Here is a 12,661-nt window from a genome sequence, read left to right as displayed (position 1 = left end):
ACTTTAGTATTAGTCTCAACTTTCCTTGCTTTTGTGCCTGCATGATGGGTTGACGTTATACTGGACAACATTACAATGAAATATGTTTCTAGCTATTTATTATTATTAAAATACAGCATCAAAAATTACCATAGAGCTGACTCAACTTGTCTCTGACACAGTGTCAAGAACAACTGAAAAGTTGGTAGCATTAATTACTGGGCTGTTTTATAGGATTGCACTGCAATGATCAATCACTGTATGGTAAGGTCTTTAGAGGGACATTTCAGACTAGAAATATATTTATCTTAGATTTGAGGCAGGCATTTTGAAATAAAGTTGCAAGAGCAGCAACAATGGATGAACCAGACAGGACCCAGATGTTGTTGTGGCTTTCATGGGACGCGTGAAACACACAGTCTTCTCTGCGTTTCACTGTCTTCTCAGGTTTTGTTAAGGGACTTGTTTATAATGATCTTGCTGTTTGGTGGCCTTGGTTTGTTTTGAGAACCTCTGAAAAAAACTACCAGGATTTAAAGCTGTGGGAAACATGTTGTAGAGTCCTACTTAATCTATATGTACTGTCGGTATACATGTGATGTACAAGTAAAAGTTACAGTGCTTCAAAGCTGCAATAGTTTAATCTGGCTTTTCTAATGGGAGTCCAAATGCCAGCATACTAGGGGCATTTCCATTAAATGCAAATGAAATCAAAAAGACAAGGTAAATTCAACCCAATGAGTGACAAAAAGGAGAATTTATTTAGTTGTGTCAAACACTAACACAGCAGGAATACAGGTGCTCAGAGCTGAGCATTTAAACAAGTAAATAGAGATGATAAAATAAATGTAATAAAAGATCAATTAAGGAAGCAGTCAATAGTCATTGATGATCTGGAGGCTGATAAAAAAAAATGCCAACAACATAATTACCATCTATTTAGTTAAAAAATCCTGATAAAGAGTTTCCTAAAGGATTTGAAAGTGGATAAAGAATAGTAGGGGAATAACTATTAGGTTAATCTGTAGAGTTCAGGCTTCCACTAACAAAAACCTGCAATAAGAGCCTCATTTCCAACTTTGTAGCAGTGTTATCTTTGTTTAGACATTCTCCACAGTGTTGTTTTTCTCTGATAAGAGCAGAATTTACGTCGGAATTACGTCTGAGGGCACATCTGTTTGCAGCCAACTCCGCTTGTCTTAATCAAGGGGCTGATAAGACCTCTACTGGTATTGACTTTACACTTGATCATTACCCAGACTGCTATGGCCCTAATGTTGCCCCGGCAAACTAAAATGCTGTTTGCTCTATGAAAAGTTACACACCTCATTTCAGAAGGTGAATTTTTAGAAAATAATCAGCAGTTACCAATATACTGGATATAATGCTGATGCCAAAAACATCAGATGTTAAAAACAGCTTGTGCTGAACCAGATTTGCCTCCTCTAGAGAATATCACCCCAGATGTTAATATACTTGTCGGAATATCAAACTTTCAGCACCATTCACCAAACGCAAACTTTTATGTCAGTGTTGACTTTGTGCATCCAGACAGGTAAGTGGGGTTACCAGACAGCAGCCAATGGATAATAAATACAGAAAAAGGACAGCAATAAATAAAAACAATAAGAACACACACAGAAGTACACACATTAACACTACTACACTGGCCAAATTACATTTTGTTTTTAAAAGCTTATAGTTCTTCTAATAAAAGCTTCTGTAATATTATAGGGGTGCATTAGAGAGATCTTTTGCTCCTTCCTGTTTTTTTTAATGACAGTTTGTTATACTATATACAGCACAAGGATCACGCCTTGACTGTCTGCATCACTTGTCAGACCCTGAATCTTCCCTGAATTGTCCAGTCCCAGCTGCCCTGCATCTTCCTGATTGCTCCTCAGCTGCTTCTAATTGCTCTAGACTATTTAAGGCCGTGTCTCCAGGCACCCAGTTTGTCTCAATTCCTTTGCCATGTTTTTGCCAGCCTGAACTCTTGAATTTGTGCTTTATTTCATTTCGTTCCCTCTTATAGCTTTTATTTGTGTGTTAGCAGCCTTTTACCAGTAAACCAACCATCCTGTCTGTCTTTTTCTCTTCAGCTTGACTAGTTTTCATCAGCCAGAACACACAACACTCCCCACTATTTTCCTCATTCTGAACTGCAGATGTCATTGCACAAAAGTATCTATGTGGGGCTTGAAAACATTTTTTTTTTTTTGTTTGTGTTTTTTTTTTTTCAACAAATGATGTGGTATAGTGTGTCTTGTCACAGCACTGGTAGTACTTGAGAAGTGATTTGTCGTTGCATCTAGGGGGATTAAAGCCCCACTGTCCACCCACACATGTTTTCACTTGTGCTGCTTAATTAGGGCTCCACTCAGGACTGTGTGGGCTTTTACCAACTGGGGCTAATTGTCATCTCCCTCATACACATGCACTTGTTACAGTGGGACAATTAAAACTTCATAGTTATAGGTGTGTTGCTCCACCCAGCTTCAACCTGAACACAAGCGTAATCAGCCAGAGTAACTGAAAACACCTGGGTTTTGTGTGTGGGTGTACAGGGCCTTGAACACTAATATTACAGCTACTAACAGCTTGAGTGCTGATGACTGGCCTAAGAAATGACATGAAACACCTGACACCTGAACCCCTGTGAGTTTGACGAGATGTTGCTTCCCATGAGTGCTGGAAGCTGGGCCCAGCTTATCCTGGTGGGATGCCAGCTGTTCACTGACAGCTCACAGCTCAGCATTGGTTTGTGGTCATTTAGGTAAACACAGAAACTAAACCAGAATACTTCAGTTATTATTCATTGTCCATCAGTCTTAGCAAAACGAGTCTCATTACTTTTTCACTACTCAGCAACAGGCAAATATTCTTGCATTTTTATTTCTGTGCTTCTCTTTTTGTTTCTGGGATCTGCTATGGATAGGCTTAAATTAGGTAAGACCTACGTTCTTGACGTTCTGCGACAGTAGCACAATGACAACCATGTGACCATGGCAACCTGTAGGTGCATGGGTATGGACTGTGGCTACAAATCTTATAAGTTCCAGTAGGTAGGCAGGTCCACATTTTTTTTTTTTTTTTTATATATAAATAAAGGCATGCTCTGTGGAAACAGACTGTCCATGCATTTTAATGTATGGACATATCACTTGTTTATAGTGCAATCATGACAGCACATCCTGACACTGGTTCATCCAACACAATGATTGTCTTGACTGTGTAATTCCATCCGAAGTATTATTGAAATGATGGTCCTGCCAATTTTCTGAATACTCCAGAAATATCAAGCATTTAAAACGGCCTTTTAATGGGACGTTGTCATTTTTACTGTGGACTATAGAGTCTTGCTTGTCTGCAAGTGAGATCATTCAGAGCTGAGCAAATTTTTCAATTTTACAATACATGGCAAGGCAATTTTATTTAGGCCTGTTGCAGCAGCATGATGCCACTTAGATCTGAGGATTTCAAAGTCATCAGATACTGTAAGCTGCCACGAATTCTTCAGGCAGTGCGAGACAATTCTATGTGGCTTTGAATGATTTGTGGACTGGCTCAACTGATGTGTGTCCAAACGCTGATGTCATGGAAAAGGCATCCCCCTACTGCCCTGGCTTCTCTCCGCATGCCAAAAATACTGCCCTAATTGATCCTCTCTCACTTTCTCTCGTTCATCCCCTCTTGCTCTGTCTGTCTCTGCGCTTTCTGTCTTGTCATCTCTTGTTCAGCCATCTCTCCACTGTCTCATTAAATTAGAGGACAATGGTTACTTTAATGGCAACATTGTTAATTTACACAAACATTAATCTGCCATTTGTCCACTTCATTGTTTGCTGAGCTTTCAAAACTATGGCACACGGACAAAACTGAGCTGCTTCCAAAGGATCCATGTGCAGCCAGACAGCCTTGGAATAGAAGTGAGAGACAGGGAATTAGTAAGGGGGGGTAGACAGAGCTGAGCTATATGCAAGCAATGTAGATAGAGAAATGGAGACAAAGGGAAGTGTGTGTGTGTGTGTGTGTGTGTGTGAGTGTTGCCAATTCTGTTACTTGATGTTTTGACATTCTCATGGCAGGCCAGACCGTGGCTGGTTCCTTTGTTCTCCCAGGCGATCTTTATCATCACTGAGTGCCTGTGCAGCGCTCAGACACCACACTCTGTCCATCTGGCCCCCCCATATCATCAAACCCCCATCCCCTATCAAAGAATTTCCATATACATTTTTCTGTAAAATGTCAGAATTCCTCGCATGATAAGCGCAGTTATCCATCTTTTACCAAACCAAAATTCAGATCTCCCAAAGCTGACTCTGAGAGGCTTAACCTCCTGGCAGCAACAGCTTTATTACTGTACATAACAATCTAGTAATTGCTGTAGGGGCTATGAAAGGGGAAACAGTACCTGTCATTGATGCCAACCAATTAAACAACCGAAAACGGCAATAAAAGTCTGGCATGCTTGCATCCTGGGTCCTAAACAAGACTTTAAACAAATTGCCTTGATAAAGCACCCTCATCTTCCCCCTTCTCGCCTCCCCTCTCCCACCTCATTGTATCCATCTGCACGTTATGTGGCCACATAATTTAAACAGTGTGACTGTTACATGCCGGCATTGTTTTGCTGGGCAGAGGAGCCGGCGAGGCCCGTGTGTCTTTTGTGAGGTTCTTCGAGAATACCACATCCACCCTGCTGAATAACAAGACCAGACAAACTATGTGAGCAATGTCCAAACAGGTCATGTTACAAACAAAACAATCATTTGACAGCATTGGGACAGCTCTCAAAAGACATTACATTAAAAAAAATAAAAATAAAGAAAATAAAAAAGGCAAATGGGTTTAGGAAGAAAAGCAGCTTTTGTAAAAACAATAATATCCTAATGTCTTTATTTTCATGTATTTCTAAAAGTATTTAGCATTGGAATGTCATCTGAGTTGTTCATTTTGTCTCACTGTGTTTTGTGGTTTCCTTTTTTTTGTCACTCTGTTTTTACAGTGGTAACTGTGGAAATACTGCTGAAAGCTTAGTTTTTCATAACTAGTTACAAACATTTCTCAATACTTAATTCACTTTTTCAAAACTTCGCCTGCAGTAAACAAAACAGTACCTGTGGACCTAAGAATATATATTTTATTTTTTATTTTTTTATTTTTCCACCACAAAGGTACATTAATTACAGCGTGTTTACGTTTAACATGCAACCTTGAATGAGAAGTGAAGGACAGTAAACAACACTGTTTAGATTTTGCAGTCAACTGCTGTAAAGCAACATTAATACCCTTGTCCATGAATAAGACCAAATGGTAACCATTCCATAAAAGGGCCTGCACACCCACACAGCTTTTTGTTTTCATAACTTTAATAAGACATCTGCTGCATGTTGGAGGTGGGAGGGGACTATGCTGGAAATGCGTGAGGTCACCAGACCACCATGTACTAATATGGTTGATAAAGGTGTAACTTATCCCGCCCCCAACGAGTGAAACAAATCTAACACAAGAGTAAAGGAGATGTCAATCAAGCAGAGTCTGTACACACCCAAAAAGTCCTGAGGAGGGGCCTAATTAGCCAAAATAACTCACATCACCTGTCCTCACTGGTTGCCTGGCAACTGCACAGAGCCAAGAAATAGACCAGTAATTATCACTTTTACACTTTGGTAGTGGGCAGATTTTGATCACGTTGAGCAGAGCCGGGCTAGCTGTTTCATCCCTGCTTCCAGTGGCTCTTTTTGGTAAGCTAACTGGCTATTTGCTGTAGCTTCATATTCATAACACATGCATGGTTTCCATCTTCTCACTCTCCACCAGAAAATTAAGTATATTCTCCAAAATGTCAAACTTGTGCTTTTAACAGTGCTTTCAGGTAGTTACCTCTGTGTTCTATTCAAGTGTCCTGATGACTGTGACAAGGAGCTTGCATACCCAACACCAGAGCAGCAAAATGGAATTCAGCCATCATTCATTTTAACATTCTAACCTGTGCGTTACCTGCTAAGACATATCAAAATATCTCCCATGGAAAAAGACGTCGACATATACAGCTGGTTGTAGCTTAGAATAATGAAAACGGTTAGCAATATGACACACTTGATATAGCAGGTTAAGCTAAGAGGAGCATAAAACAGTGAACTCTTGAGAACCAATAAAAGCAGCTCCTGCAACATCTTCCTTGGTGTGGTTCCTGTGGTTACCTTGGTCACACAGTGAGCCGCGGCCACAAGTTAAAAGTTCAGCCGTCATCAAGACGGTGGCGGCAAATAGTCGTGCACGTTCATGAGCACGACAGCCACCCTCTCTCTCTCTCTCTCTCTCTCTGTCTCTCTCTCTCTGTGTCCTTGCTGCTGCAAGGATATTGATGGCTTAATCTGTGCCGCTCCTGATCCTTTTTTTTTTTTTTTTTTTCTTTTAAGATTCAGTATGACCAGTTCCTCCCTGCACTTTTTTTTCTTATGCCTAAGTACACAGATTGGCATTTTCAAAAGGACATGTAAAGGTCATTTGTTTTCTATTCCAAGCTGTGTGGCCCCACAATACCTGAGATGCGTTATGAGCGATTTTCTCATTGTGTCTCATCTCCTATTGCACTGTCTTGAACTGTTCGCTGTGGTTTCTTATCGAGGTCCAGAGTGGTCCTGAAGTCTGTCATGGAACCCAAAAAATTCTGATGCTTGACATTTTCAGAAAGAGGAACTTTGTCCTTACAGAGTTCCTGGAGTCAGACTGGATGCCCCTTAACTCCTCTCTCCTCTGCCGTTGTGGTACTCATTTTCAGATATAATTAAATCCCACAACCCCCTGGGTCATGGGCATTTCCTGGAAAAATGATGATCATATCATATATGATCAAATATATTCTCACCCAGCAAGATGGCCATCTCCTCATGCTTGTTGTCCTGCAAGCTTAAAATAATTATTTGAATTCATTTGTAGTGAAATAACATAATATGCTGACATTTGCTGACAGCAAGATGGCTATGTGAGTTTGGATAGCATGGGATGCAGTTATCTTTTTGTCATGTGATGACGATTATGTTTTTGTGGACTGTGTGGTATTAACATGTTCACTGACTGAGAACATTGGGGATTTTTATCTTTATGGATGTTAAAGATAATACTTATCATATTAAATATTTTCTTATCTGCTCTTGTGTTTATCCTCTTTCTTCTGTCCATATGTTAATGCTTCCAAACTAAACTTCTTTCTCCTTCTCACTCAGTCAAGCAAGTTGACTTGTTTTTGTGTGCTCTACTAGTTGATGCAGTGAGGAATTTGTTATGTTTTGACTTCTGCCCTAAGTGGTTGTAACTAGTTGGAGCTCTAAGTGTCTTGTTCAACGGTACACTGGTAATGGCTTTCAAACTTTTGCTGAGTATTTCCTGCTCACTTTTGTGCTCACTTTGTTTTACCTGGGATTATCTTGGGATGTTGGTCACAAATAATAAACTTTCTTCTGTTGATTTTCTGTCATCTTCAGGTTCACTCTGAATGCAGTGGATAGCCGAGGCAGTCACTCTGAATCAAGCTTCGTCTCAGTACGGACATCCTGTCCAATGGTGGATGACAGCCGAGCAGAAGGTACTCTCACCTTTTTGACTTGTAGCGACTGTGCCTTCTTGTACTTATATATATTCTTTTTTTATTTGCAACTGTGCAGTGATTCCATCTGCTGACGCGGATATGAAACTTGCAGAAAGAAAAATGATAACTTTGTGCTTTTATTAAACAGAAATTGCCACCACACTTCCGTTCACATAATTACAATACCTAAATGTGTAAATTGTGACTATCTGAAAGGATCCACAGTGTTCCACCATCATCTTTTTAAACAACTTTTTAAACTACTTTTTTAAAAAGTTTTTTTAGTTAACCAAACTAGATTTCTCACAATAGCTTTGCTGTAGTTCAACTTCTTCCAGTGTGAAGTAATTGGTAGCTTGCAAAGCTATGCTTTCAAAGTACCTTCCCCAACAATGGTTACACCCTTTCATCGAACTGTTTTAGCCAGTTAGATGTTGAAAGTCACATCCAATTATTAAATATTTGCTATAAATTCAAAATACACCAGTATTCATCAGTTAGTATCAGGCTTTATTTCAACTCATTTTTTTCTTAAAAAGGTTAGAGGAATGAGGTCAGGATTCACATGCAGTTCTCTTTGATTGCAGCTTCTTAACTACTCTCTCAATGTTCACATGCATGATTATATACTGTGGTTATTAAAACAAGCTGTAACAAAATGTAAAGGAGCAATCCACCAATTTCACATGTCAAATTCAATTTACTAATTATTGGGTGCTTGCCAGGCAGGGAGGGTCTGATGTAAGACACCATCAAGTTGCATTATGGGAAGTATAGGATCCAGTCTATATGAAGTTGACCTATATTGGGGACTAAGAATCTGGATATCTTGTTGTCTGCTCCTTTATTTGCAAGTCCACCAACCTTATTGAGATGCAGTCCTAAATCAATACGTCAAATTCATGCCATACACTTTGGTCTGATTATTTTCATTCCTCACTCATGTTAAATCCTTCCCTTTCCTTCTCTTACCACCTCACAGAGATAGCAGACAAGGTGTACAACTTATACAATGGCTACACTAGTGGCAAGGAGCAGCAGATGGCCTACAACACACTGATGGAGATCCCTCCGCCCCTCCTATACAGAGTGCAGCACCACTACAATTCCCACTATGAGAAGTTTGGAGACTTTGTGTGGCGTAGCGAGGATGAGCTGGGCCCCAGGTGAGAAGATTCAGATGACGGCACGGTTTTCTCCGACTTAGAAAATGCTTAAATGTTTTCCACATTTACAGTTTGTTGTCTTTGGGATTTTTATGTGTACCAGTTTTCTCGTTTAGAAACGTCCTTATTTTCCCCAGTTTGCCACTATTTATACGTGCCCCCCTGTCATCTTGTTTGATGATGTGTTGTTTAGGATCAATTACACTCACCCTGAGGTTTCTTACATAACAAAAGCCAAAGCCATGTGAACTGGTGCTGCCAGATTCAGACTATTAAGCCATTTCTCATGGCATTGTCTGGACCCCCTCTAAGCAGGAACACCGTTGCACAATTGCCCCCATTCCCCCCCTCTCCAAAGTGCTTCGACTGGAAAGCAAATGGGCAAGGTGACCGTGAAAACTCTGGGGTTACAGTCGCTCCTCGCATTACCATGGTGATGCTGAAACAGTGTTTGACTGCCAAGCCAAACACTAAATTTGATAGTCAGCTAACACTAACTCAACTTCCAACTCCATTTCCTCTTCTCTCTCATTTAAAAAAAAAAAAAAATAGACGTTTCTCCGTGTCCACACCATGCCACCCTGACATCCCCTCACGCCTCACCCTCTTAACAGGGACACCCCCATAGACAGATTGTTGTGTGAACAGACATTACAACACCATGGAGACAATAGGAAGCTTATTGACCAATAAAACTACAAAGGAGGGAGATAAACAATACTCTCAAACTATAGAACAAGAAAAAAAAAATCATGTATTCGAGTCTGACAAGGCTGACAACTGCTTTGGTTGGTCCATGTTTTGGTTTATCCAATTATAGCCCAATGTTTTGGTTTGTGCACCCCCACTGCCTGGAAGCAGTCCTTTTCAAGCTATAAATAATGTAATAACTGTGGAATAACTTTTGTCTGTAGGAAGATTATGCTTCTCTCTGATTGGTGAAGGGGGGTGGGAGGCACGGGTTGGCCACTGGGACTTAATATGGGGATTGGGGTGGTCGAAATGTTGTGTTTGTGTATGTGTTTGTGTGTGGGCAGTTGCAAGAGGTGGGGGTGGCTTTTGGATGAGCGAGCACGGATTATTTACTGCCTGAAGTTGGCAGGGTTGAGCCTTGTTGGGGTAATTTACAAGCAGGCTCTATTGGTGGTGCCTTTTTAAAAGGTAACAGAATGGCCAAGTGAAACGTAAGCACAGTCAGCACTCCTCCAGGAGCTGAGAATCCCAGGAGCCCCCAAATATCCACCAGCATTGTTTCAACCTAACACTAGCCCCTTTCATAATTGTATTGTTCTCTGTATATGCTATGATGTGTTTTTGTTTTGTGCTTTTTTTTTTTTTTTACCTTTACTGTAAACACAACTATTGTCTTGTACTTCAGTGCACTTTTTATATTCCCAAACGTCAGTCTCCTCTGATTTGATGTTTTCAGTTGTTGTTGGCAATCTTTCCCTTCCAATCAATTACTAAGGATTCAGTTACCTTAATCACTTTGACTTACTTGCTGGATGTGCAGTCTGAAAGGTTACGCAGAAACCAGAAATATTTTCAACTTGTCCTTTTTCTAAAAAAAAAACAAAAATAAGTCGCTTCTTTGTCACCTTGAATCACATTTAACATTTAACTACATTTGTTTAATTTGTCCGTAGCTCAAATGCTTGTGAGCCTCCTTTGATTGTGTTTGGTATTCTGTTGTTTCAGACGTAAGAATTTAAGGGAAATGAGAAAATGCCCCCCCCCCTTTTTTTTTCAGCAAATAAGTGAAAAGGATGTCTGTACTCCTTGCTTAACTAAAGACAGATGTTGATGCTCAGCAGACACTGCTTTTCAAAACAAATGGAATTTTGCCGTTCTCTGCGTGTGTTTTCCTCATTTCAGTGTCCATATGAGCTTAACCACCTTGAATAGTTATACTGTAAGTGTATTTTCTCTTTTGGGGAAGTATGGAATGGATGTGTGTTTGTGTGTTTAGTGAGGCATCTTTTCTAAATTGAGCTGAGCTGACATATGGCTCCTTCATGTCATAAAGAGCAGCTCCAGATTCTTGTCCTGGAGACAAAATCCTTAGTTTTACTCACTCTAGATAAGCTGCCTCTGGTGTAGCATTCAACAGAATCAGTACTCGAGAATTCAAAATGCCAGACTGACAGTCTGGCAGAGTGACAGGAGATACACATTTACAATTCTTTTCAATCGTGGTAACATTTAAAGCTGTATTTCTGTGCAGACATGAAGCCAGAGGAGGTGCAAATTAAAGCACAATGCCACATTTGTCTATTTACTTTTTCTATTCTTTTTCTTTCTTTCTTTGAATGTATTCGTTAACTTTGTGGCAACAAATGAACATGTTCACAATGAGGTGGGTGGAGTGGCACATCTGACGTTATGTTTATGTACAGTATATCAGCTCATGCAGTGAATTTTAAGGTGCCCCATGTGGAGCAAAACTGTTGTCGTTGTTTTTTTCCATGCCTCATCGCAAACACAAAAAGCAGCACTCAAAAATCTCTTCAAAGTTTTATAAACTAATTTTTTGATTTGTTCCATCTATTGGAGATACAATGTTAATTTAATATTTGATGCAGTATGGCAGATTTTATACCTGCTGGAGTAATGGGTTATTTTTCTACCGATATATTGTAATTCACAGCTGCTTTCAGCTTGTTTGAAGAACTTCCTTAAACCCCTAAAACCATACAACAGCAGGACTAACATGTGCCATCCATTGTCTAATTTTTGGGTTGTGCTGTGTCCGGTATCACATGGGTGTGTGTGTGTGTGTGTGTGTGTGTGTGTGTGTGTGTGTGTGTGTGTGTGTGTGTGTGTGTGTGTGTGTGTGTACCTTACAGAAACCACTGAATGAATCATCCTGCTCCTAGCCTTTTTTCTGATTGCACAGGAATTCTATTTGTGTCTACTGTCACCAAAATTGCAAAAATAATTTTTCTGTATTCATGCGTCCTTGCGCCCCAAACTTGTGCTTTCATTTATGCATTGAACTTCAGAGATGAAGAGCCTTTAATATGTTTCTCATGTCCTAATGTTAGATGTCTGCTTGAACTTTAAATGTGATGGTGATGAGATAATAACATATTTTTTTGTTTTCTCGGACAGAAAAGCCAACCTGATACTTCGCAGGGTGGAGAAAATTAGCCACTACTGTCGGTCTCTTTTGCGCAGCACCCACATCCAGAGTCGCACCGACACTATGGCATATGTCTACTGTCTTCTGAGTGAAGAGGGCCGTCCTCCCAGTAAAACCTGGCATGGCTCTTTACATGAAAGTCGCACCACCTGCATGGAGAAGCTCATTTCTGTACAGCGCAACACATACAGCAACACCAAACTCCGATGAGACAGGAGTTTCGAGATGAGCGGTGCATCTTGTTTTTGTTTTTTTTCCTGCAAAATGACATCATTGATTGATGTACTTCGTCACTCCACTCTGCAGCAGGTGTCTCTCAAGTGACTGGTGCATTTTGAAAACCAGGAGAGCCTAAAAAAAAAAAAACCTCAGAATTCACTGGACATTGTGTTAAAGCTACCGAAAAAATATTTTTGTGTGGCCTACTTTTATTATAAGACAGATGATTGAAAAAAAAAAAAGAAAAAAAATCTGGAGCGAACATACTTCTCAACTGCAAAATGCCAGTGATTGCACATATCAATGAGAAACTGCAGTGTGAACATGTAAAATATCATTCAGCCAAGAGAAAAACTGGTTGGCTTAAGTACTTTGAATGTAATATTGTAGTTCCTTTTCGGTGCTTTGAAGCTTACCTGGGACACTTAAAGAGAGAAAAAAAGGAAAAATCAATTGCATTACTTATTTGCCTTTACTACCTTCATTTGAAAGGAGAAACTGAAATGTGTTAAAGCCATTTGAAAATCACTTACTTGTTTTCAAGTTCACATTAATTAAAAA

At 39.9% G+C, this 12,661-nt stretch overlaps 1 protein-coding gene across 1 annotated transcript in view; it reads left to right on the top strand.

The window, feature by feature from the left end:
- The window catches only part of LOC130186481 (astrotactin-2-like), a 248,702-nt gene extending 236,333 nt beyond the window's left edge, over positions 1-12,369 (top strand). The window contains exons 21-23 of the mRNA XM_056403643.1: positions 7,470-7,570; positions 8,556-8,739; positions 11,851-12,369. Coding sequence (XP_056259618.1) covers positions 7,470-7,570; positions 8,556-8,739; positions 11,851-12,091 — 526 coding nt within the window. The 3' untranslated portion in view covers positions 12,092-12,369. The remainder of the gene's footprint in view (positions 1-7,469; positions 7,571-8,555; positions 8,740-11,850) is intronic.
- The last annotated feature ends 292 nt before the right edge of the window (positions 12,370-12,661 follow it).

The sequence above is a fragment of the Seriola aureovittata genome, chromosome 18 (genome assembly GCF_021018895.1).
Source record: "Seriola aureovittata isolate HTS-2021-v1 ecotype China chromosome 18, ASM2101889v1, whole genome shotgun sequence".
NCBI lineage: Eukaryota > Metazoa > Chordata > Actinopteri > Carangiformes > Carangidae > Seriola > Seriola aureovittata.
This window is presented reverse-complemented; position numbering and strand designations above follow the sequence as displayed.